General features: G+C 44.8%; 1 protein-coding gene across 2 annotated transcripts; it reads right to left on the reverse strand.

Moving 5' to 3' along the window:
• Positions 1-1,761: 1,761 nt before the first annotated feature.
• Positions 1,762-24,985, reverse strand: LOC147606107 (uncharacterized). 2 transcript variants are annotated; one of them, XM_086792325.1, is made up of 16 exons: positions 24,750-24,985; positions 24,409-24,508; positions 22,789-23,918; positions 21,997-22,154; positions 21,797-21,911; positions 21,545-21,677; positions 21,418-21,475; positions 20,138-20,852; positions 19,675-20,004; positions 19,188-19,424; positions 17,681-19,072; positions 17,531-17,603; positions 17,355-17,440; positions 2,626-2,745; positions 2,389-2,456; positions 1,762-2,286 (listed from the first exon to the last, which is right to left on the reverse strand). In XM_086792325.1, exons 3-16 carry the CDS (start codon positions 23,878-23,880, stop codon positions 2,247-2,249), a joined length of 4,617 nt encoding a protein of 1,538 aa, XP_086648451.1. In that variant the 5' UTR covers positions 23,881-23,918; positions 24,409-24,508; positions 24,750-24,985; the 3' UTR covers positions 1,762-2,246. The 2 variants fall into 2 exon arrangements, with proteins under 2 accessions (XP_086648451.1, XP_086648452.1); XM_086792326.1 differs by lacking the exon at positions 24,750-24,985 and adding an exon at positions 24,594-24,710.
• Between the last annotated feature and the right edge of the window lie 273 nt (positions 24,986-25,258).

The raw sequence follows: 25,258 nt of genomic DNA on the forward strand, positions 1-25,258 counted from the left end.
TTGAGTTTTTTGTTTTTTATTGTAAAGCACACGTCACTAGGTTCACGTATCTCGACTCACACCTTTTTTGTATGAACTAGACTCACATACTTTATTTTTATGAAATAGATCTACATGGGACATGAAATAGGCTTACCTGGGACACAAAATTTATGAACTAGGCTTATGACAAGGTTATTGGAACAATAATTATACTTTAATGTCCCAATAATTACAAAGGACAAAAAAATTCCTTAAAATTTGTAGTTGGTACAAATTGTATGACAATTAAATCTATAGAGGACATGAGTAAGTATGTTCTTACAAGCCTTTAAGACAATCATTAAAAATAGGTGTCCTTTCGAGCGAGTAGGATAGCAAAGCACCTTACGGTAGGTTAGGCAAGTGAAACCATGCAGAGTGGTTAACATATTTAATATTTTTCAAAGACAAACTTAAATACCATAGAGCCAAATTGTGGGCTTATTTATTTTGCAAGCTTTTTTCAATGTTGGCTCAATGAGGATTTATCTCACTTAAATTGGCAAGCAAAATAATATTTTCTAGCAAAACCTAGCTTTAGAAATGTAACTTAACATTAGCCCTCACTTTATATTCTTTTAATGGATTCAAAAGATAATATTTGCTAGCAAACCGAGCTTTCTAATTATAAATTCACAATATCCCTAGCATTAAAATACTATCACTAAAGACAAAATTGCAACTTTGTTTGTTAAGCACTAATATTATGAAGAAAATATATATGTAATTCCGATGCATAAATCTACTAAACCACCCAAAGCCTAATTTCATCCAAATGCAACTTTAAAGCACACAACCCCAGATAATCTACAGAACAAAATGCACAAGATGCATGCCATTCAAATTAACTATAAAATTCAACAATAATTCAAGAGAACTTTAAGCAAACATTTGAAGCATAACCATAGTGTCAAAATTACTTCGGACACATACAAATTAGCATAATCATTTTAAAGTATCATAGTAAGCAGTAAGAGTTTGAAAGCTAAACTGGTTATATACATCACAACTATAGTAAAGGCCACTCTCCAAAGTGTTACACAAGACACTCTTTCAATGAACAATAGGAGGTAAGCTGCCAAGGAACACCATCCCAAAGATGGTCAGCCCATAAGCAAAACTCTCAATAAGATAAGAGGTAAGGAAGGCTGTGAAGGCAGAAAAGTATCCCTGTCTAGATGGCTTTTCCACCGAATGGTATCTGTGGGCATTGGAGGTAATAGAAGAAGATTATTGGGCTAGGGTTAAAGAATGTACAAAAACCGGTGTAACACAAGAATTGGGGGGTGACCCAATTGTGGACAAAGGCAGGGATAAACAAGCTATTGGCAATTGGTGGCCCATTAGCCGTTTAAATGTGTCTTCTTACAAGACCATAGCCAAAGCGTTAGCATTGTGGTTAAAAGATTGGATGAAGACTCAAAGCCTCTAATCTCAGCAAGTGAATTTATGGATGAAATGGTATGATCACATTTTGTAATGGCATAAAATCTAGAAGTCTGGATATGTCGAAAACGCCTCTCATAAAAAAGTGCCTTTTACAAAGATCCTTTCGGCATCAAACTAGCCACTAGATGTACTGCTTGTGCAAAAGAGCTGCCCCACTAACACTTTTCTCATCATAAAGACAAGCATGTAATGGATGTTATTGCTGTTGCTTATATCCTTCCAAGTTACAAGTACTGTACGCATGTCTATAACCTTTATTCGCGTGTGCACCAAAAATCAAGCTTCAAACAGTACAATCAACATGCTTCAATTTAGATATAAAGTATCAGAGTAATGATAGTGTGTTTGCTTTCCAGGCCAACAGCCATGGTAATGACAAAGGACTTTACAAATGGATGATGCAGTTCTCTCATGTTTGGTGATGGTTACCATATTAGCAGGGCTAAAATAATGTGTACCTTGCATAGCACCATCTGAGAGCCTATCTTTGAGAAAAAAATAATATGTGCTTGCTTTGTTGAATCATCATAACAAAAACAAGCTAATTTTGAAACTCTATATATAGGATGTGTATAATAAGCATAATCAACTACTAGTCGAAAAGAGCTCAAGCGGCTACACATAAGATGATGAAAACAATGGCATACAGAAGAAGGAAGGATAGCACAATCTTTTTCCAGATTGCTTTCAGACAACATCAGCCTTCATGGTATGCTGAGGCCCTTGAATTTAAAAGACTTTTGCTTTCTATTTCTTTCCATCTTTCATGCACACACTTATTGTTTGAGTTCTGTAGGACCATCAACCGGTTTCTGACTGCAAAAAGGCACAAAATAAACCATCTTGTCAAAAATGAGTTCACAAAGCCATGTGGCAGCTTAAGGTTCACCACTATCTGCATCAATATATAATCTTTACCGCAACGCCAAGAGATGATTGAGCTGTTTAACTGCAGCATCAGCAGCATATATTGCCATTTTCTTAACCTGGTCGTGCATAGTAAGAGAAATGTAACATAGATTACTAAACATTTTGGTTAAAACGAATACCCAAATTAATGTAAACTCCTTTTTTGCATGGACAAGTGCGTCCATATACACGTGTGAGCGTGAGAGAGGAGAGAGAGAGAGAGAGAGAGAGAGAGAGAGAGAGAACCTCCAACTTGTCCTCTTTAGCACGATGATCTTTAGGGAGCATTCTGTACTCCTCAGTTAAACGAACACACTCTTGAACGTTCTCAGGCGCTACAAAGTCTAATGCAACCTTTATGCAAGACTGCAGCCACAATCATCCAACAAGCCCAAAAAAACCATAAATACAATTTAGTTGCTCTCTCTCTCTCTCTCTCTCTCTCTCTCTCTCTCTCTCTCTCTCGCGCGCGCGTGTTACCTACACTGATGTGTATGTGCGCGCGCAGATTGGTCTTCAAGATTTAAACACGTCAATCCTAAGAACTGGGAGTCTTGTAAGCAAACACAATTATTCCACTTCACAGTAGCTGCCGTCACATTGGGTTATTGCAAGAGCTACGGGAAAGCAAGCACAGGAAAACAGGCCATGCACCTTGTGCTGCGTGCAGGAGGTAGAGCCTGAAGTTTTGAGGGGTTTCTAAGTCATGTGCACCTGCTGTACTAGGGTTCCATGATGGCATCAGTACCCCCGTCACTTTAAGCATTGAGGATGTTGTGAGCCCTTGTCCAGGGACAAGTCACCAATGACCATCTAGGCCTAGGTCATAGTGGTGTCAGGTCATGCGTTGTCCCACGTATTAACTGCAACCCACTTGGATTATCCTTCGTACAAATGTCATGGCAGCTTATTAGGACAAGAGCCAAGTGCCGGACATGAAGGAGAGAGCACAGGCGGAAGCATAAACTAAAACCGATCCCATCAAGTGGGAATAGACTCCGTTGGACACCCACACGCGTAATAGCACAACTTAAATATCACAATTTAAATGGACAACTTAATAACAACTGAAAATGAAATGAAATGAAATGTTGATAGATGGACACCAGCACTGGGGCCGGAACGGGCCGACCCCACCCCTCAATATATGATATATATTATTGGGAGTATTTAACAAATACAATGCTCCATGGGTTCAAGGAACCAGATGATGTCCATGTACAATTGAGATGAATACAGTACCACACAAGAAACTCGAAGTAGATGTTCGAAGTAGTGCGACCACTTGAGTGGTCAAATCTCTACGGTCCTATGCCTTCACTGGAATCCACGGAGAGCGCCCCACTGGTGTTCCAGGACCACGCACAAACAAGTGCTCCCGTACTAACGCCTGGCTCTCCTGATCTCGGCACCTTTGGACCGTGGTTCTCCAAAAGCTTGGACTACCGCCGGCACCGAATGGGTGTTAGCAGTAGAGAGAATCCTTTATCATATTTACAACAAAGTTCTTTACTTAAATCTGAATTCACTTACTTGTAGCTCGCAAATGGAAGACAAATACCCGAGGTGTTTGTGTGCAGCTACTTGAGAGAGACACCAGGGCGCAGCAGCCTGTTGAGAAGGAGGAGGAGCTGCCTATGTAAAAGGTGTAGCCACCTAGGAGGTGCAGAGCCGCCTGTAGCCGCCTATGGAAGGGAGGTGCAACCCCACGCAGCCGCCTGTAGAGGGGAGTGCAGCCGCCTGTTGTGGAGGAGATGCAGCCGCCTGCAGAGGATGAAACAACTGCCTTTGGAGAGGAGAAGGTGCAGCCGCCAGCTGAAGAGCAAGCGAGGCCTGCTGGAGAGCACGTGCAGCCGCCTGAGGGGTGCAGAAGTCGCCTGCTATGGCCGCCTGCAGAGGAGAAGAGGTAGCCGCCCGTTGTGGCGCAGCCGCTTGCTGGGCAGAGGGAGCAGCGGCCTTTGGAGAGGTAACGCCTGGCTGCAGCCGCCTGTGAGGTGGCGCAGCCGCCTGCAGGGCAGAAGGAGCAGCCGCCTGCTGTGATGCTGAAATCGCCTGGCTGTAGGAGCACAGCCGTCAGCTGAAGAGGAGAAGGTGCTGCAGCCTGAAGAGGAAGAGGCGTGGAGAGTGAGGAGGCGCACAATCGCCTGAGGGTGAGCAGAAGGGTGGTCACTTTTTTTGTAGATGTTGGAGGGGAGTTACACGACCACAGCTGGCCGGCTCCCCAAGCTTGCATGGGGGCAGCCAGCTTCAAAGTGTGGTGTGGGTAGGTGGCCATGCACCCACCCCCACACACAAAGGGTTAAGTGTGGCTCCCCACCTTGGCCCATAAAGGGTGCCCACTTTGAAATAAATGTGAACTTACAACCTTATAAAATGAAAGGTTAGAAATAAAGCTATTAAACCAACAAGTGCAATACACTTACCACCTGTTCACATGCAACAAAACTCGTCAGAAGACATAGCAAACTTCACGACTCACTGGCAGGCGTCCCCGCTCAGTAAGTGGCACATCAAGCAGGCAAACACAAGAATACAAGTCATGCGAAAACAGTTTCAAACATGCAAAAACATGAGTGCATGTGCAAATAGTATCATGGACATATCTCCCGTTCAAGGAAATAGTACAAAAAATCTGTCGGGCACAAAAATGACACGACATAAAACATAAATCCTCAGTCCCATAGGTAAAACACAGTTCCAAGCACGAGCCTCCCTATGGAGTGACAGTCCCATAGGCAAGACACGACACAAATACTGGCTCTTCCATGGCATGACAATCCCATGGATAGAACACAATCCAGGTCATACACGGGTGGCACCAGTCTGGCTCCCGTCCATACGACACCATCCTGCTAACACACGGATGGCACCAGTCTGGCTCCCGTCCATGTTAAGCAAAAATACTGGCCTCTTCACATGAGACACCGGCCTGGCCTCAAGTGAACAAGACACAAAACTGGAGATGGACCAAATGGTCGGCCAATTGGTGACATCCCCCCGGGCTTCTAAAGAGTTGTCCTCAACTGAAAAGCCTAAAGATATGCCTGGAACAACTGTGGGTAATCAATAAAATAATCCTCATTTACCCACTTTGCATCAATGGGCAAATAATTTTTTAGCTTCACAAGGTATCTCCTGGAAAGCTTTCTTGCAGGTAACTTTCGCTCCTTGTGAAAGACAATCTGTTCTGGCTGGAGGATCTCCTCAAGCTCATCAATCTCTGGCGGATCTTCTGTGTGACAGACTCGTCAGGATCTGGCCCCACATATTTCCGAAAAAGACTCACATGAAATGCATTGTGAATCTTCCAATGACTAGATAAAGCAAGCCTGTATGACACTTCATTGATCTTTTGAATCACCTTGAAGGGTCCATAATAGCGAGGAGAAAGCTTAGGATATGATCCTTCTCGTCCTGGCCTCTTCCGAAGCCTAGCCTTCTCAAATTTCAGCAAAACCCAATCACCTTCTTTGACTTGCATGTCCCTTCTATGCTTGTCAGCAGCCATTTTATGCTTATCTTGTGACCTTGCAATGACTGTCCGCACCTGAGCAAAAGCTACATCCAAGTCACGAACATATTCATCAGCTGCAAAAATCTCATCCTTTGTACGAAGGATGGGTGGCAATACCACTCTGTGTCACCAATTGGCCGACCATTTGGTCCATCTCCAGTTTTTTGCGTCTCGTTCACTTGAGGCCAAGCCGGTGTCTCGTGTGAAGAGGCCAGTATTTTGCTGACATGGACGGGAGCCAGACTGGTGCCACCCGTGTGTTAGCAGGATGGTGTCGTATGGACGGGAGCCAGACTGGTGCCGCCCGTGTATGACCTGGACTGTGTTCGATCCATGGGATTGTCACGCCATGGAAGAGCCAGTATTCGTGCCGTGTTTTGCCTATGGGACTGTCACACCATAGGGAGACTCGTGCCTGGAACTGTGTCTTACCTATGGGACTGTTACTCCATAGGAAAACCAGGTTTTTATGTTTTTATGTCGTGCCAGTTTTGTGCCGACAGATATTTTGTACTTGTTCCATGAACGGGAGATATGTCCATGTTACTATTTGCACATGCACACATGTTTTGCATGTTTGAAACTGTTTTCGCATGACATGTATTTGTGTGTTTGCCTGCTTGACGTGTTACTTACTGAGCAGGGACGCCTGCCAGTGAGTCGTGAAGTCTGCTCTGTATTCTGACGAGTTTTAGTGCATGTGAACAGGTGGTAAGTATATTGCACATGTTGTTTTAATGTTTCATATTCTAACCTTTTATTTTATAAGGTTTAATGTTCACATTCACTTAAATGTGGGCACCACTTTGGGCACCCACTTAGGGGCCAAGGTGGGGAGTCCCACTTTTAAGTGAGTGTGGGGGTGGGCATGGTCACCTACCCACACTAGTCCCCCCACATGCATGCGTGGAATTCACTAGAGAAGACTCCACTTTAATTTTATTAAAAAAAGCTCCCTCCTTCAAGCGTGGACACCAATCGCTTCTATCTGGCGTTTGTTCATCACCCGGCGATCAACCTTTTTGCGTGGGGGAACCGGCGACCATCACCTCGCATGCTGCCTCTTCCATACAGGCTGCGCATGCTACTGTACGGCTGCTTTCACCTCCCTACAGGCGGCTGTTTCTATTTCCTACAGGCGGCTGCTTCTACCCTCCTACAGGTGGGCTGCGCCTGTGTACAGCAGCCAGGCATACTCCCTTCCAGGCGACTCTGAACTGCTGCGGCTGCTCCCACAGGCGACTGAATACCAGCAAGCTGCGTTGTCCTCTCCTCTGCGCTGGTGTTACCTGCAGGCTGCACGTTTTCACCAGCAAACTACCCTTTCATCTCCCTTCCTACAGGCGGCTACTCCCCCAGGCGACAGTACCTGCAGGCTGCCTATCCTCTACCGGCTGCACCTCTCCAAGCTACGCATGCCCCTACAGGCGGTTGTGGCTGTGCGCTTGTGTTCCAACCAGTAGAACACTGCCCTCAGGCGACTCTGCTTGAGCTCCTCCACACTGCAGCCAGGCATCTCCTCCCTTGCAAGTGGATGCTTCTTCTCTCACAGCAGGCGGCTGTGCTCTTTGTGGTGGTACTTGTCTTGGTGGTTCACCACGAGGCAACTGTTTCTTCAACAAGGGTGGCTACATCTTTTCCACTGGCATTCTACAAGGGGACTTTGCATCTCCTGGGTGGCTTCATCATACCACGGGGATTGGTTCTCTATCAGCTATCCACAAGTAAGTGAATTTCAGATTTAAGTAAAGTATTTTGTGTTTAAATCTGGTAAGGGATTCCCGACTCCCTATACGGCCAACACCCGTTCGGTGCCGGGTTGTCCAAGCTTTATTGGAGAACCTCGGTCCAAAGGTGCTGAGATCGGGAGAGCCAGGCGCTAGTACGAGAGCGCCTGTTTGTGCGTGGTCTCGGAACACCAGTGAGGCGCTCTCCGCGGAGTCCAGTGAAAGCACAGGACCGTAGAGATTGGACCACACTAGTGGTCGTTCTGCTTCAAGCTTCTACATCGAAATTCGACTTCGAGCCTATTTGTTTGGTACTGTTTTCATATGTACATGGACATCATCTGGTTCTTGGAACCCATGGAGCATTGTATTCATTAAATACTCCCAATAAATATATCATATATTGAGGGGGGGGTCGGCCCGTTCCGGCCCCAGTGCTGGTGTCCATCTTTCCATTTCATTTCATTTAAATTTCAAGTTGTATTAAGTTGTCCATTTCAAATTTGTGGTTTTAAAGTTGTGCTATTAAGCGTGTGGGTGTCCAACGGAGTCTTTCCCACTTGACGGGATCGGTTTCATTGGTATCAGAGCACGGTTGTTCCCCTCTTCCTAGTGGGGAAATGAACCTGTGTACTGGACATCCCGCTTTTAGCAAACTTTGAACACAATGGACAGCCAAGGTAACCCTTTGGAAGTACCAAATTCGAGGGGTCCATCTAGTGCCTCTCGTGGGTCTGATGCCCTACGAGGAAGACACAAGCCCCTTGAAAGGGTTATGGATAGTGAATCCAAGGGTCAACTGTCTCCAGGAAAGACAGTTATGCTTGAACAAGAGCCTGATGCTATGAGGGCTGAAATGGAACATATGAGAAAACTTTTGCAGGCTCAAGAGCAAGAGTTAAAGTTTTTGCATGAAGATCCCCACCTGCAAAGTGCTATTGAAGCCAGGAAGGCTGATGCAATGGTGGATGTAACTTTTGAATCAATGGCTCGTGAAGTGGGCAAGAAACCAAGGGAGTTGGCACTTGCCTACCTCCTCCGCAAAGGTGATATCAAAGAGGGGGATGACGGAGAGCTGAAATTCAGAAATCCACCTCGTTTGAAGCATGGAGATCCCGCATCTCAAAGGCTGAAATCTTTTATGCAAAAGGAAGAGGTGACACTCACCTCTCGACATGCATCTTCTCCACAAGGCACAAAGCCTGACAGATATATGTATGCCAGTGCTCATGGAGAGCATGAAAGTCGCATGCATGCGAGACATGTATCTCATAGTGACAGGTCTGCTTCCAGAAAAATTTTGCCTTCTGAGTTGTCTCATGGAGAGACAATGCCATATGCAGGTAAGTCACATGCATATGAGTTTCTAGTTCGTGGAGCACATGCCACCGTGCCCCATGAAACTTCTATGACGGCCCATGGAGCCCATGCAGATAGGGCTGCCCCGTTGGATAAGGGGAAAAGAAAAAGAGAAGACCATGAGCCTCATGCCAAGAAGCTCAAGGAATTCAAAGCAGGTGACAAATCTGTTAAATTTGATGCTTTCCATGGTGAACATGATGCCTCTAAGGTGTTAGCATTTGTGGCACAGTTCGACATTGCTTTTAGCGATGAGGATTTCACAGAAAAGTCAAAGGTGCGCCATGCTAGCATGTTTTTGAAAGGGACTGCTGCTCATTGGTGGATCACTGAAAAGATCACCAAGGATCCCATCTCTACTTGGAAGGAATTCAAGGATAGATTTTATGCTCAGTTCTTGCCACCAAATGCAGAGCAAACTCTCACTCAAAAGTGGGATAGGCTGGAACAAAGAGACAATGAAAGCGTGCAACAGTATGTTAACAAATTCTAGAAAGTGTTGCTGGAAGTGACTCCCTTCATGCAAATCACTGAGGATGAAAGAAAGAGGAAGTTTTCTGGACTTCAACCAGCATATCGATCGGGCATTGAATTGCACCCGAAACATACGTTGCAACAACTCACAGCTTCTGCTCTTGCTACGGAGCAATTGGTGCTCAAGATTAAGCAGGATCAAGGAGGTTCCAAGGGAAAAGACAAGGCTGTCCCAAATCAGCAAAAGGGTGGACAGCCACCTAAAAAGAACTTCCGGGAGTCCTACAAGGGTGGTAAAGCTGAAAATAACACATCTAAAGAACAAGGCCCAAGGAAGAACAAATTCGGCTTAACCCCGGAGCAAAGAGAGCAATATGCCAAGGATGGAAAATGCTTTTCTTGTGGTAGCAAAGACCACATGTTCCGACAATGCCCAGATCGCAAATCAAAGCACGAGGACAAGCACACCAAAGCTAATGTACATGCAGTTCCTGATGTGCAAGGAAATACAGGTCATGATGCAAAAGAGCGTATGGTTTGCAAGGCTTGGGGGCAAATCAAGGATCAGCCCGCACTCTTCATGTTTGATGACTGTGCAACTGACAATTTCATCTCTATGCAAATGGCAGCTGCATTGGGTATTGAGGTTGAAAACATGGGACCTCAGATTGAAGCCGAAGCTGCATTTATTGGTAAAGAGGTGCAGGTTACCCCTTTGATAGGGAAGTTGCGCATCCATATCCAGGGCTACCTTGACAATGAGCATTTCTTAGTTGCTCCACTGAATGGATGTGATGTATTGTTGGGCAAGCCATGGCACCATAGGCTTGAGCCCCGCAAAGACTACAAGTCCAATATGATTTCTTTTATGCATAAAGGCCGCATGCATCTTATTGATGCTGGCAAAGAAGGGGATTCCATCCCACTTGTATCACACATCCAAATTAATAAAGCAATGAAAAAGAGTCTTTCTGCGTACTTGGTTTTTGTGCGTGATAGTCTTGTGCCAAATCATCAAAATGTGGATGCTATGTCTAATGATAAGCTGAATTTTCTTAATGCATTCAACGACTGTTTTGCTGACTCGTTGCCAGGTGAATTACCTCCCCAAAGGCCCGAAGATCACCGCATAGATCTTGTGCCAGGTAGTTCTCCACCTAACAAACCCGCATACCGAGTGAGTGCTGCACAACAAGAAGAAATCATGAAGCAGGTAAACGAGCTTTTAGAGAAAGGTTTGGTTCAGCCCAGTTCCTCACCTTACTGCTCTCCTGTGCTTCTTGTTCAAAAGAAGGACGGATCCTTCCGTATGTGTGTGGACTATAGAGCTTTGAACAAGCTTACCATCAAGAACAGATTCCCAATTCCACGTATTGATGATATCTTGGATAAGCTTGATGGCTCGGCTTGCTTTAGCAGACTTGATTTGAAAAGTGGTTATCACCAGATTTGCGTGGTGCCACAAGATGTCCATAAGACTGCATTCAGGACAGCCTTCGGATTATATGAATTCTTGGTAATGCCTTTTGGTCTCACCAATGCTCCTGCTACTTTTAATCGTATGATGGATAGGATATTCCGACCCCATCGCAAGTTTACAGGAGTCTTCTTTGATGATATCTTGGTTTTCTCCAAGAATGAGCAGGAACACAGAACTCATTTGGTCACAGTGTTCGAAGAGTTGCGGAAGCATAAACTTTTTGTCAATGCCAAGAAAAGTGAGTTTTTACTTTCAGAGATTCATTATCTGGGACATATTGTATCCAAGGATGGAGTTACAATGGATCCTGCAAAGAAAGAGACTATTCGGAATTGGCCCGAATTGCAAAACGTACATCAAGTACGTAGTTTTCTGGGATTATGTTCGTACTATAGGCGTTTCATAAGGCATTTTGCTATGATTGCCACTCCTCTACATGATCTCACGAAGAAGAAAACTGCTTTCAAATGGACTTCAAAGGAACAGGATGCTTTCTTGCAGCTCAAGCATGCGATCATATGTGGTCCAGTATTGATTGTTCCCGACTTGCACAAGTCATTCGTGGTTGAATGTGATGCTTGTGGTGATTGCATAGGAGCTGTCCTAAATCAAGAAGGGCATGCAGTTGCATACGAGAGCCGTCGTTTGCATGATGCTGAGGCTTATGTGCGTGCATGTATTACTTGCCAAAAGGTGAAATTTGACAGGCAAAAGCCTCCAGGTTTGCTTCAGCCATTGCCTATTCCCTCGCAACCTTGGGAAAGTATCACGATGGATTTTATTATGGATTTGCCTAGATCCCAGCATGGGAATGATGCTATTTGGACTATTGTGGACAGATTTAGCAAGCAAGCTCATTTCTTGCCCGTCAAGAAAACCATTAAAGCTGATCATATGGTAAAGCTTTTTCTTGCTAATATTTTTAAGCATCATGGTATGCCTAAATCCATTGTTGGGGATAGAGATCCCAGGACTACAAGCCTATTTTGGAGGGCTTTGTTTGATAATATGGGAACTAAACTTGAGTTTTCATCAGCTTATCATCCCCAAACGGATGGCCAAAGTGAAGCTGCAAATTCAGCCGTGTTGGATTTATTGAAATGTTATGTGGCAGATCAAAAGACTGCATGGGAGAAGTTTCTTCCACTTGTTGAGTTTGCCTACAACAATACGATCCATGCTTCCACAGGAAAGGCTCCGTTTGAGATTATTTATGGCAGAGTGGTCTTGCCACCCATCCTTCGTACAAAGGATGAGATTTTTGCAGCTGCTGAATATGTTCGTGACTTGGATGTTGCCTTTGGTCAGGTGCGGACAGCCATTGCAAGATCTCAGGATAAGCATAAAATGGCTGCTGACAAGCATAGAAGAGACATGGAAGTCAAAGAAGGTGATTGGGTATTGCTGAAATTTGAGAAGGCTAGGCTTCGGAAGAGGCCAGGACGAGAAGGATCATATCATAAGCTTTCTCCTCGCTATTATGGACCCTTCAAGGTGATTCAGAAGATCAATGAAGTGTCCTACAGGCTTGCTCTACCTAGTCATTGGAAGATTCACAATGCTTTTCATGTGAGTCTATTTCGGAAATATGTGGAGCCAGATCCTGATGAGCCTGTCACAGAAGATCCGCCAGAGATTGAAGAGCTTGAGGAGATCCTCCAACCAGAACAGATTGTTTTTCACAAGGAGAGAAAGCTACCTGCAGGAAACCTTTCCAGGAGATACCTTGTGAAGTTTAAGAATTATTTGCCTATTGATGCCAAGTGGCTAAATGAGGATTATTTTGCAGATTATCCACAATTGTTGCAGGCATATCTTGAGGCTTTTCAGTTGAGGTCAACTCTTTAGAAGCCCGGGGGGATGTCACCAATTGGCCGACCATTTGGTCCATCTCCAGTTTTTTGTGTCTCGTTCACTTGAGGCCAGGCCGGTGTCTCGTGTGAAGAGACCAGTATTTTGCTGACATGGACGGGAGCCAGACTGGTGCCACCCGTGTGTTAGCAGGATGGTGTCGTATGGACGGGAGCCAGACTGGTGCCACCCGTGTATGACCTGGACTGTGTTCGATCCATGGGATTGTCACGCCATGGAACAGCCAGTATTCGTGCCGTGTTTTGCCTATGGGACTGTCACACCATAGGGAGACTCGTGCCTGGAACTGTGTCTTACCTATGGGACTGTTACTCCATAGGAAAACCAGGTTTTTATGTTTTTATGTCGTGCCAGTTTTGTGCCGACAGATATTTTGTACTTGTTCCATGAACGGGAGATATGTCCATGTTACTATTTGCACATGCACACATGTTTTGCATGTTTGAAACTGTTTTCGCATGACATGTATTTGTGTGTTTGCCTGCTTGGCGTGTTACTTACTGAGCAGGGACGCCTGCCAGTGAGTCGTGAAGTCTGCTCTGTATTCTGACGAGTTTTAGTGCATGTGAACAGGTGGTAAGTATATTGCACATGTTGTTTTAATGTTTCATATTCTAACCTTTTATTTTATAAGGTTTAATGTTCACATTCACTTAAATGTGGGCACCACTTTGGGCACCCACTTAGGGGCCAAGGTGGGGAGTCCCACTTTTAAGTGAGTGTGGGGGTGGGCATGGTCACCTACCCACACTAGTCCCCCCACATGCATGCGTGGAATTCACTAGAGAAGACTCCACTTTAATTTTATTAAAAAAAGCTCCCTCCTTCAAGCGTGGACACCAATCGCTTCTATCTGGCGTTTGTTCATCACCCGGCGATCAACCTTTTTGCGTGGGGGAACCGGCGACCATCACCTCGCATGCTGCCTCTTCCATACAGGCTGCGCATGCTACTGTACGGCTGCTTTCACCTCCCTACAGGCGGCTGTTTCTATTTCCTACAGGCGGCTGCTTCTACCCTCCTACAGGTGGGCTGCGCCTGTGTACAGCAGCCAGGCATACTCCCTTCCAGGCGACTCTGAACTGCTGCGGCTGCTTCCACAGGCGACTGAATACCAGCAAGCTGCGTTGTCCCCTCCTCTGCGCTGGTGTTACCTGCAGGCTGCACGTTTTCACCAGCAAACTACCCTTTCATCTCCCTTCCTACAGGCGGCTACTCCCCCAGGCGACAGTACCTGCAGGCTGCCCATCCTCTACCGGCTGCACCTCTCCAAGCTACGCATGCCCCTACAGGCGGCTGTGGCTGTGCGCTTGTGTTCCAGCCAGTAGAACACTGCCCTCAGGCGACTCTGCTTGAGCTCCTCCACACTGCAGCCAGGCATCTCCTCCCTTGCAAGTGGATGCTTCTTCTCTCACAGCAGGCGGCTGTGCCCTTTGTGGTGGTACTTGTCTTGGTGGTTCACCACGAGGCAACTGTTTCTTCAACAAGGGTGGCTACATCTTTTCCACTGGCGTTCTACAAGGGGACTTTGCATCTCCTGGGTGGCTTCATCATACCACGGGTATTGGTTCTCTATCAGCTATCCACAAGTAAGAGAATTTCAGATTTAAGTAAAGTATTTTGTGTTTAAATCTGGTAAGGGATTCCCGACTCCCTATACGGCCAACACCCGTTCGTCGGTGCCGGGTTGTCCAAGCTTTATTGGAGAACCTCAATCCAAAGTTGCTGAGATCGGGAGAGCCAGGCGCTAGTACGAGAGCGCCTGTTTGTGCGTGGTCTCGGAACACCAGTGAGGCGCTCTCCGCGGAGTCCAGTGAAAGCACAGGACCGTAGAGATTGGACCACACTAGTGGTCGTTCTGCTTCAAGCTTCTACATCGAAATTCGACCTCGAGCCTATTTGTTTGGTACTGTTTTCATATATACATGGACATCATCTGGTTCTTGGAACCCATGGAGCATTGTATTCATTAAATACTCCCAATAAATATATCATATATTGAGGGGGGGGTCGGCCCGTTCCGGCCCCAGTGCTGGTGTCCATCTTTCCATTTCATTTCATTTAAATTTCAAGTTGTATTAAGTTGTCCATTTCAAATTTGTGGTTTTAAAGTTGTGCTATTAAGCGTGTGGGTGTCCAACGGAGTCTTTCCCACTTGACGGGATCGGTTTCACTCTGCCATAAATAATCTCGAACGGAGCCTTTCCCGTGGAGGCATGGATCGTATTGTTGTAGGCAAACTCAACAAGTGGAAGATACTTCTCCCATGCAGTCTTTTGATCTGCCACATAACACTTCAACAAATCCAACACAGCTGAATTTGCAGCTTCACTTTGGCCATCCGTTTGGGGATGATAAGCTGATGAAAACTCAAGTTTAGTACCCATGTTATCAAATAAAGCCCTCCAAAAGAGGCTCGTAGTCTTGGGATCTCTATCCCCAACAATGGATTTAGGCATACCATGATGCTTGAAGATATTAGCAAGAAAAAGCTTTACCATATGATCAACTTTAATGGTTTTCTTGACGGGCAAGAAATAAGCTTGCTTGCTAAACCTGTCCACAATGGTCCAAATAGCATCATTCCCATGCTGGGATCTAGGCAAGTCCATAATAAAATCCATAGTAATACTTTCCCAAGGTTGCGAGGGAATAGACAATGGCTGAAGCAAACCTGGAGGTTTTTGCCTGTCAAATTTCACCTTTTGGCAAGTAATACATGCACGTACATAAGCCTCAATGTCTTTACGCATGCTTGGCCAAAAGAAATCTCTCTCAATCATGCGTGTAGTGGGCATGATACCTCTATGACCAGCATAAGGTGGAGCGTGATATTCCTCCATAACCTTTGGACGCAAATCCTTCACGACACATAGGCAGTTATCCTTCATAAGATAACCCTCATTGATAATATAAGAGGCATGTGAATGACCAGCCATCAAATCAGTCCATATATGGCAAAAATCAGCATCCAAATGATACAAATCTCGCATAGCAGATAAGTCCCCATGAGAGGCCACTGAGACTACAGCCACATAAGGCCTCCTGGATAATGCATCTGCCACCACATTTTTCTTTCCCGGAGTATGCACAATCTGAAAATGAAACATGGAAAGAAAGTTTGCCATTCTCATCTGCTTCTCCGAAAGCTTTGTTTGAGATAGAAAGTATCTCAAGCTTTGATGGTCTGTCTTAACTACAAATTCAGCCCCAAGAAGATAATGTTTCCATATCTTTAAGGCATGAATTACAGCCAAGAGCTCTTTCTCATAGATATCCATATGAAGCTCAGCATCATGCAAACGACGGCTCTCGTATGCAACTGCATGCCCTTCTTGATTTAGAAGGGCCCCTATACAATCGCCACAGGCATCACATTCTACTACGAATGATCTTTGCAAGTCAAGAACAATCAATACGGGTCCACATATGATAGCATGCTTGAGTTGCAAGAAAGCATCCTGTTCTTTTGAAGTCGGTTTTCTTCTTTGTGAGATCATGTAGAGGGGTGGCTATCATAGCAAAATGCCTTATGAAAGGCCTATAATATGAACATAATCCCAAAAAAACTACGTACTTGATGTACGTTTTGCAATTCTGGCCAATTCCGAATGGTTTCTATCTTTGCAGGATCCATTGTTACTCCATCCTTGGATACAATGTGACCCAGATAATGTATCTCTGAAAGGAAGAACTCACTTTTCTTGGCATTAATGAAAAGTTTATGCTTCCGCAACTCTTCGAACACTGTGACCAAATGAGTTCTATGTTCCTGTTCATTCTTGGAGAAAACAAAGATATCATCAAAGAATACTCCTGTGAATTTGCAATGGGGTCGGAATATCCTATCCATCATACGATTAAATGTGGCAAGAGCATTGGTGAGACCAAAGGGCATCACCAAAAATTCATATAATCCAAAGGTTGTCATGAATGCAGTTTTATGGATATCTTGGGGCACCACTCGTATTTGGTGATAACCACTCTTCAAATCAAGACAGCTGAAACAAGTCGAACCATCAAGCTTATCCAAAATGTCATCAATACACGGAATTGGGAATCTGTTCTTCTCGTCCTCTCCTAACATGTATCACTCTCCTCACATTCAACGCCATTCCTTCACCACCTCAGGTTGGAAAACCATTGCTAGCTTACAGCATGGCAAATATGGAGAGCCAGATATACTAAGGCTATTGAGGGTATGCAGGAGTGCAATCATTAATTATTATCTCAACTAATTCCCACACATCTGGATGCCCTGCAAACGGTGGGCTTATTCACACTAAAGCGCATGTCTATAGAACTGATGAATTGCTCATTAATGGTCAAAGAGGCGACTCAGGCCTTGGTCATGCCCTTGCTACACTTGGATAGTGGACAAGCTCGAGAGGAGAGCTTGCAAGCTCCCCAATCTAATAACTGACGGTTTTAATGCAGGATGATCCATTTAGAAGAGCTTGTAAGCATTCACAGATTATTGCTATGCAACCCTTTCAACTTTTGAAGAGCCTGTCTCATTGGAAAGAAAATTCCCAACTAAAACACTTACCTTCATATTTCTCACTTGATGAGGACAGCCAGCAGGTATGAACACAGCCTCTCCGGCGTACTGCTCAAATGTCCAAGGTTCAACACCTACAACAAAACAGAGGCATGTAAGCCAAAGCTTCCCAACTTGCAATATGTAAGCTGACAGTGCACATACCATACTCACAGTGCACATACCATACTCTTCCTTTAACTTCTTTTTGTGCTCCTCATTGAGGAAAATGGTCTGGTCATGGATGGGGTGTACAACCTGTAACATCTCTTTCCAAGTGTAAGGTCAGAAAGCCTTGGATTCTTGTCATATGAAACACTTGTACATATACTTACATGGGTGAGAAGCTTTTCTTTAATGTGCCGGAACTCCTTCCAATGACTTTTCAGATAAGCTAGCAGCTTTGGCACATCCTGACGACGGAAAATATCCCATAGCGCTCCACCACTCATCATTTCCGTCCTACTCTCGCCAACCATAGCCTCTTTCGCCTCGTTTTTGCCAGCCGGATGCACATGTTCTGCCTTGCTGCTCATATGCCTTTCTTTATCACCAAGCACATCCTTACCGCCCCTGATGTCGGCTTCAGCTACAGAGGAACCCTCCGATGTGTTGGCTTCTGGGACAATATTTTCCTTTGAAGCAACATGGTCATTCCCTTCTTTACTCTCAACGGCATGGCGTTCCTTTTCATGCAAATAGTGAGCATTTGGAATGTCCACCTTGACTATCTTTGTAGCCACATGCTCATCTCCTTCTTTGCTTTGGGTTTCCTTCGAAGCAACATGGTTGTTTCCTTCTTCAAGCTGAGTTTCTTTTGAAGCAACATGACCGTTTCCTTCTTCGCTCTTTGTTTCCTTTGAAGAAACATGGCCATTTTTGCTCTCAAACTCAACACGACACATTTCCTTTTCACACAGAAAGTGAGCATCTTCATTTTGTTCCCTTCGAGCGTTCACATCGACTTCCTTTGAAGCAACATGGTCATTAGGATCACTTTTCTTTTCACACACAGAGTGAGCCAAGATGCCACAGGAGGAGGTCAATGGGGCAGGGGCCGGAGTGTCTGAAGGGCAGACCTGATCAATTGGTTGTTCCCCTGGAATGTTCACATCAACTGCAATAGGGCCCTCAGCTTCATCATTGCCAAGTTTACCCACTTCTTCAACAACCGAAACATCACCTTGATTGACATCAATTCCAGCATTGCTAACAACACTATTATTAGGAACACTACTCAGAATCTTGCTGCCGCCAACTTCAGGCACCTTCGCTTCTGAGACATTTGCATTTTCCACCTGATCAGGCAGTACTGTATCAGACCCAACGTTGCTAACACCTTCAACGGCGTCATCCCTAGAACCCCTAAGTTGGGTCATACTGTCACCAGCATATTCAGGCACCTTCACTTCGGAAGCATTGGTATCACCTGCTTTGAGCACCTTCAGTTCTGAAGCAGCTACACCTTCCATCATCATTGTTGAAGCATTGTCAGAACTCTTGTCAGTGGCTTCACACACCTGAATTGGCCAAGCGTCCGAATCTTTTGTGACCATCCTTGAAGCGTTTTCAGCATTTTTGTCACCAGCTTTAGCCACCTCAGCCTGCATATCTTCCGTGACCATCCTTGAAGCAGTTTCAGCATTTTCGTCACCAGCTTGTGGCAACTTGGTGTCAGTAGCTTCCATCATCTGTGAAGCATAGTCAACAGCTATACTCACAATTCCCTGCACACCATGGGTGCAAATGGATTAGCTTGGGATGTCAAGCTGAGAGTATGTATACCTTAACCCCATCATTTAAAAACTCATATAGCCTGAAAGCAAGGAAAGAAACACAGACCTCATGTGAGCCAGCATTAGGCTGCGGAGACAAACAAGCAATTTGTTCAGTATTTGGGCGCTCACATTCATCATTGACTAGGGATGCCAGCTGCTCCTCTTCAGATCTAACTCCACCTCTAAGCAATACAGTCGACTGCTCTAGACTTTGGGACTTATTTTTCTTATTGAATTTCCTGATTCTGTCATGTTGCCATTTTGATAATTGGACTTCTGTGACATGAGTGAGAACATTGACCTACAAAACCAAGCAAACCGCAAAAGAATATCAAAGACCAACAATGCAACGATATGAACACTGATATCTGCAGACTGTCTGCTTGTAGAAGTCTACAAAGTAAAGAATAAGGGGGTTTACAGAGAGACCCTGACTGTCTCACCCGCCCTTCCCTCATGGGCACAGGATCTCCCCCATCCAATGGGCAGGAAATTTGTCTGTAATGACCCTATGTGTTTACAACTCTGATTTTAATTGATAGGATATTTACCGCATCAGACATGTCACAGTGCAGTTTTGTTACAGAATCCCCTCGCCCAAGCTCCTCTTGAACACCATAAGCAATGTAAGTTTTGGGCCCCAGGTCTGGTTTAGCAACCTTCTCGGGAAGCTTGGTAGCAAGATTCAGCATCCCCCGAGTCGGATGTGTATAGTCATGGAAGGGCAGCGCACTGACGAATTCTGCACCATGGCGTGGCAGCCTTTCATGAAAAAAGTTAGCAGGAGGCCAGTCTTTTAGCTTGAGCATTTCAGGCCAGCCATCTTTGTGCATGCGACCGTCTTGGTATCCTTTGAAAAATTGGTGGATGTTGATCTCAACCTAGGCATGCAACAAACAGTTAATTACTTAAAACAACACAAAAAATTATTTCAAACAAGGCTAGCAATATGCGTGCGCATGTAGGATGTTGGGCACGTGTGTTTTTTTTTTGTGTGCGCGGTGTGTTTCTCACCTCACACCAATCAAGGCAATCAATAGCCTTTACAGACTTGGTTTCTTCAACAAACTTGTTCTTGGTCGTCTCTCGAAAAGCCCGCCACATGACCATAGGCTCCCAGCTAAGGCCCTTTGTTTTGTCCAACACATTTCTCACAATTACAGGTTCACCCTGAAGCCAGTGCTTTTGAAAGTGCTGAAGGCTGTCTTCACCCATGTTTATGGCTGAGGGGCAGTAAATCAAATTGTCCAGTGTGTCGCTCCTCTGTGCAGCTTGGCGCAAGCATTCACCATCAAGAGATGAGCTAGCATTCTTTTCATTTGAACACAATTGGCATGGCCCCAATGAGTTGGATTGGGTTAACACCTCATTACCAACTGCGGTCTCCACACTTGTAACAAGCTTGGCAATCCAATCGCACTTCCCAATTTGCCTCAAAGAAATCTGTGGAAAGCCACAGCCACCCCGCTCTTTGGGCGGGCAAGGGACACTGCCACCATCCCCATTAACCTTCCATACCGGCAACTCATAAGGTCCATCCACATCAGCAGACTTTGGCAGCTTACCTAAATCTTTAGCCCTTTCTTGGGAATGGTATTTAGCAGAGCCTGCCTGTTCACCACCTGGCTGTTTCCCTTCACGAAGCTCCTGACAGCATACTAAGCACAAATCATAACTGCAATCAGGGCAGCTCCTGTATAGATCCACAATGGAGGTATTGCAATTGTCACTGCAAAGAAAAGAAGCTCAAGTAAATACGAAAATCATCTCATGGCAAAAATATAAGAAGAATTCTCAGAAGGCCTGCCTTCAACTCTGAAAGATGTTAATTTGAATCATTTTATTTGAACTGACTGAAATATTTTTATTAAAATAAAAATTTATATTGTAAATAGTTTAGTTTTAAAATTTTATAACTAAACTATTTAAATACTAACTGAAAGATTTATATTTTAAATACTAACTCAAAGATTTATATTTTAAATACTAACTGAAAGATGGACTGAAATTCTTGTGTATGTGTGGATTTTTTTTTTTGCATGCGCGCATGTGTATGTGTGCGCACGCACGCATGTGTATGTGTGCGCACGCACGCATGTGTGTGTGTGTGTGTGTGTGTGTGTGTGTGTGAGAGAGAGAGAGAGAGAGAGAAAGAGAGAGAGAGAAATTGACTTTAAAAAAGCAGTCTCTAACCTAAAAAGATTTATCGCTTAGACCTACCTTTTAAAAGGTAAACCAAAAACAATGATAAGTGTGTTAACACAATTTCCTTAAAATGGAAAAAAACGACTGACCAGAATAGACGCTCATCTGATTTAAGCCTTGACCGTTTGATCTCTATTTCAGACACTCCTGCAGACAAGCAAAACAGCTTAGATGGACTCAAAAAATGGGTTTTTGAATAGAGTAATCCCTACAAACCTTTCAGTTTAGCCTCCAACTCGATTTCTTGGCTTTGCCGTTTATCTAAGTTCTTTAAAAGAGGCAAGATGAAAGACAGCATGTAGCGAAGAGCTGATATCCGCTGAGCATCTGTCGCCTGTGCTTTTTCTTGCTGCAAAATCATGCCACGAAAACAACAAAACATCATGCCCGGACAGTCCACCTTGGGCCACTGTTTAAACGAAAAAAAATCCACTGGCCTAATAGCCTTGAAAGTGAACAGGCAATTACCTCTTGCACCGAAGACGATTTTGCACCCTTCATGCGAAGACATGCTTTGCAGTTGCAATTTTCCCGACAAACTGGGCATGCTTCCTCAAAATCCTCTTCACTCATTTCAGGATACCTGAACAGCCGAAGAGTAGAGTTTAGAAAAATTACAGAGTACACCCTGCAAAACCATGCTACACCACTAATAAGTCAAGGCTCACCATCTGGCGATGCACGGCAAGCAGTAGCGCTTGCTCTTACATTTATGGCAATAAACTACAGCTCCTTTGTCATTCCTTTGACATTGATGACACATTTTGCTGTCCTTGTTCCTTTTCCGCTTTTCGGACCCTTTCTCACCCGAAGGCACGGCTACGTCCTGCAAGGATAACATGGCTTTACAAGCTAAAGACTTTTATCAAATCTTGCATGAAATTCAACATCAAAGCTTATAAACCATCAATGTCATCCAGCACAGCTCAGCTATGGCAAAGCCACATGTTAGTCCACATTTATATATGAAAGAAAATGACCACCTTAATGTTTAAAGCGCCATGCATGAACATCCCTACTCATGCCATCGGCACCCACAAGCACGTAAGAAAATACCCACCTTAATATTTTAGTCTCCAAGCATAAACATCCCTACTCATTGCACCAATGTGTCCTACCCATGCCGGCACACTTCACAGTGTGTCCCGACTCATGCCATCAGCACACGCAGCATGTCCCTACTGCCAAAGGCACATCCCTACACATGCAATCAGCACCCACAGGTGCATCCCAACCCATGCCATCAGCGCTCACAAGCACATTCCTGCACACATGCCATCAGCACTCACAAGCACATTCCTACGCAAGCCATCAACACCTGCAAGCACATTCACATTTATGTACATAAACTACATCCAGAGGCAACAAGAATGACAAAGGCAGACAATTGAACGTCAACTTGAAAATCAAAAATTTTGGTATCCACAATCACAACTGCTAACAATTGTAGCTAATCTCACCTTGGCATTCGAATCGCGGACAGTCCCGATTGGATAGTCCACCACATGCTCCCTTGCCTTCACAGTAGAGTCCTGCACCTTCTCTTTGATCCTGCTTTCCAAATCCTCTGCTTTGACCCTGCTCTTACTTTCAAAATCCTCTGCTGTTTTCTCTACGTGATCCTCCGGCTTATCCAGGATCTTCTTTCCCAAATCCTCTGCTTTTTCCCGAATCTTTCTCACATAGTCATCTGGCTTAACCCTCATCTTCCTCTCCGAATCCTGCACCTTCTCTCTTGTTCTCCTCTCGGAATCCTCTGGATTTACCTTCATCTTCCTTTCCAATTGCTTCCTTTCAAGATCCTCCTTAACTCTGACCTTCCTCTCAAAATCATCTGTCTTGTCTCTCATTTTCCTCTCAAAACCATCCATGCTGTCCCTAATCTTCCTCTCAAAACCATATGTGTTCCCTCTTATCTTCCTCTCAAAACCGTCTGTATTCTCTCTTATCTTCCTCTCAAAACCACCTGTGTTGTCTCTAATTTTTATCTCAAAACTATCTGCATGGTCTCGATCTCGTATCTTCCTTTCCGAACTTTCCCCATACTCCACTGCCATGGCTTTCTTTGACTGGGCTCCATTGTCGATTTTGGGACCAGGACCAGGACCGGGATCACTGCCACGGCCATTGAGAACATCCTTGAAGCGTTTCGCAGGCGGAGGCAAGGACTTTGCCACATTGGGGGATGACGGAGAGTCGGATTCTGTTTCAGTGTCATCGTCGGTGTCAGTTTTGGTGTCAGTTTCGGTATCACTAGAGTCTTCTTTTTTCTGCTTTTTGGGGAGCACTGCTCTTGTGTCCTTCTTAAAAAGCTTGCCTTTAGCCTGGAATTCTACAGGACCTGTTTTCAGAAGCTTGGGTGCGGGTTGCTTCGCAGTGGCACCTGCTGCTCTTTTCTTGGCTTGTACGATGTGCTTCTCGCACATGCTCTTGCCCTCCGCAGCCCGTGCGCTACACCGCCATTGCTTGCCGTCTGATCGCTTGCACCGGAGCTCGTCTGGCACCACCTCTGCCGGCACCTTGCTGCCTTTTCCTTTCCTCCCTTGATTCATGGATCCTAATCCAGTTCACAGTTCGGTTAACACAATACCTGCTCAATCGCCCATAGAAAAAACCTTTAGTGAGTCAGAAATTATATTTACCAGAAAGCAAAACCTAGTTGAGCAGCAAAAAGAAAAACCTGGTTTGTAGTAGTCGAAGGCAAAAGAAGCCCTAAAGCAGTAGGAGATAGGAAACCCTAACACGCCTTTTTTTTAACGCTAATTAAAGAAAACGAAGCACAAGAAAAAAAAAACTGTAGAAGCAGTGGCAGGCCACAGAAACCTTAATTGGAGTAAAGGCATGAAAAAACCCTCATGCAGTGAAACAAAACACTAATCGGGGCAGCCAAAACCCTAATTGTGGCAAAGGCAGCCAGAAAAACCCTAGGGAAAAACAGCGGCAGGCAAGAGGAAACCTGATTGAGACAGATGAAACCCTAGTACGCAAGATAGAGCCCTAATTGGGATAGAAAAAAATCCTGACAGGAACTGGAGAACCCTCAGCAGCAGGAAAAAAACCAAACAGACGGATGTACATACCTGCACAGTGCAGGTTGAGCTAGAGAGGGCAGATGGGCATTGATGGGCATGTGGGTCTTGCCCTCACTCTTCCACTATACATGCTTTCCGACCACCATTCCTGCAAAAAGCCCAAGTAATGCTGAGACCCAACAACAAGAAAGGCCTGATGAGTTTTATGAAACAAAATTCAATCAAACACGTACATTTAACCATCAGAAAGCTAAACACAAAAGCAAAAAATCAAAGCTAGGGGCTCCTCAAAGCAATGAGCAAAAAAACTGTAGCTAGCACAAGAGAAAGCTAACTATTATCTAGATTATGCAAGAACCCACTTCACAATTTGCTTGAATTTTGCTCACCCAGAAAAGAATCATGTCTAAAATAACCCAAAATCAATAGATAGTGGGCGATCCAGCTATGGAGCTGCAACATCCGAAATTGGGCGCATTGCTCCAAGCATAAGGCTAGAGACAGAGGCTACTTGGCACAATGGTGGTATGTCGGTACTATATATATGTGTGTGTTTTTAGATTGTTAAACCGTCACCCCGACATCATCATCCGACTAAAATCGTTGTTGTTTATTGCGCAATGCCTTCCAAGTTCCAGATCTCACTATTTTAGCAGACCAGGCCAAGTTAGATATTAATAATATATCATAATAATATGTATTGATATTTGCCACTTTCCTTTTCAAACTTCAAACATTGCTAAGTGCCTATTGTCCCTCGTACTCACCTCGCACGCCCACATCATCCATGGAGCCAGAGCCAGGTCCTCCCTGAGTGCCCAAAGTCTGAAATCCTTCTTAACAAGTGTTCCAAAACATCATCCATAGAGCCGGTCCTCCCTGAGTGCCCCAAAGTTTT

The sequence above is a fragment of the Cibotium barometz genome, chromosome 58 (assembly GCF_041138505.1).
Source record: "Cibotium barometz isolate CiBa-2024 chromosome 58, ASM4113850v1, whole genome shotgun sequence".
Classification (NCBI taxonomy): Eukaryota; Viridiplantae; Streptophyta; class Polypodiopsida; order Cyatheales; family Cibotiaceae; genus Cibotium; species Cibotium barometz.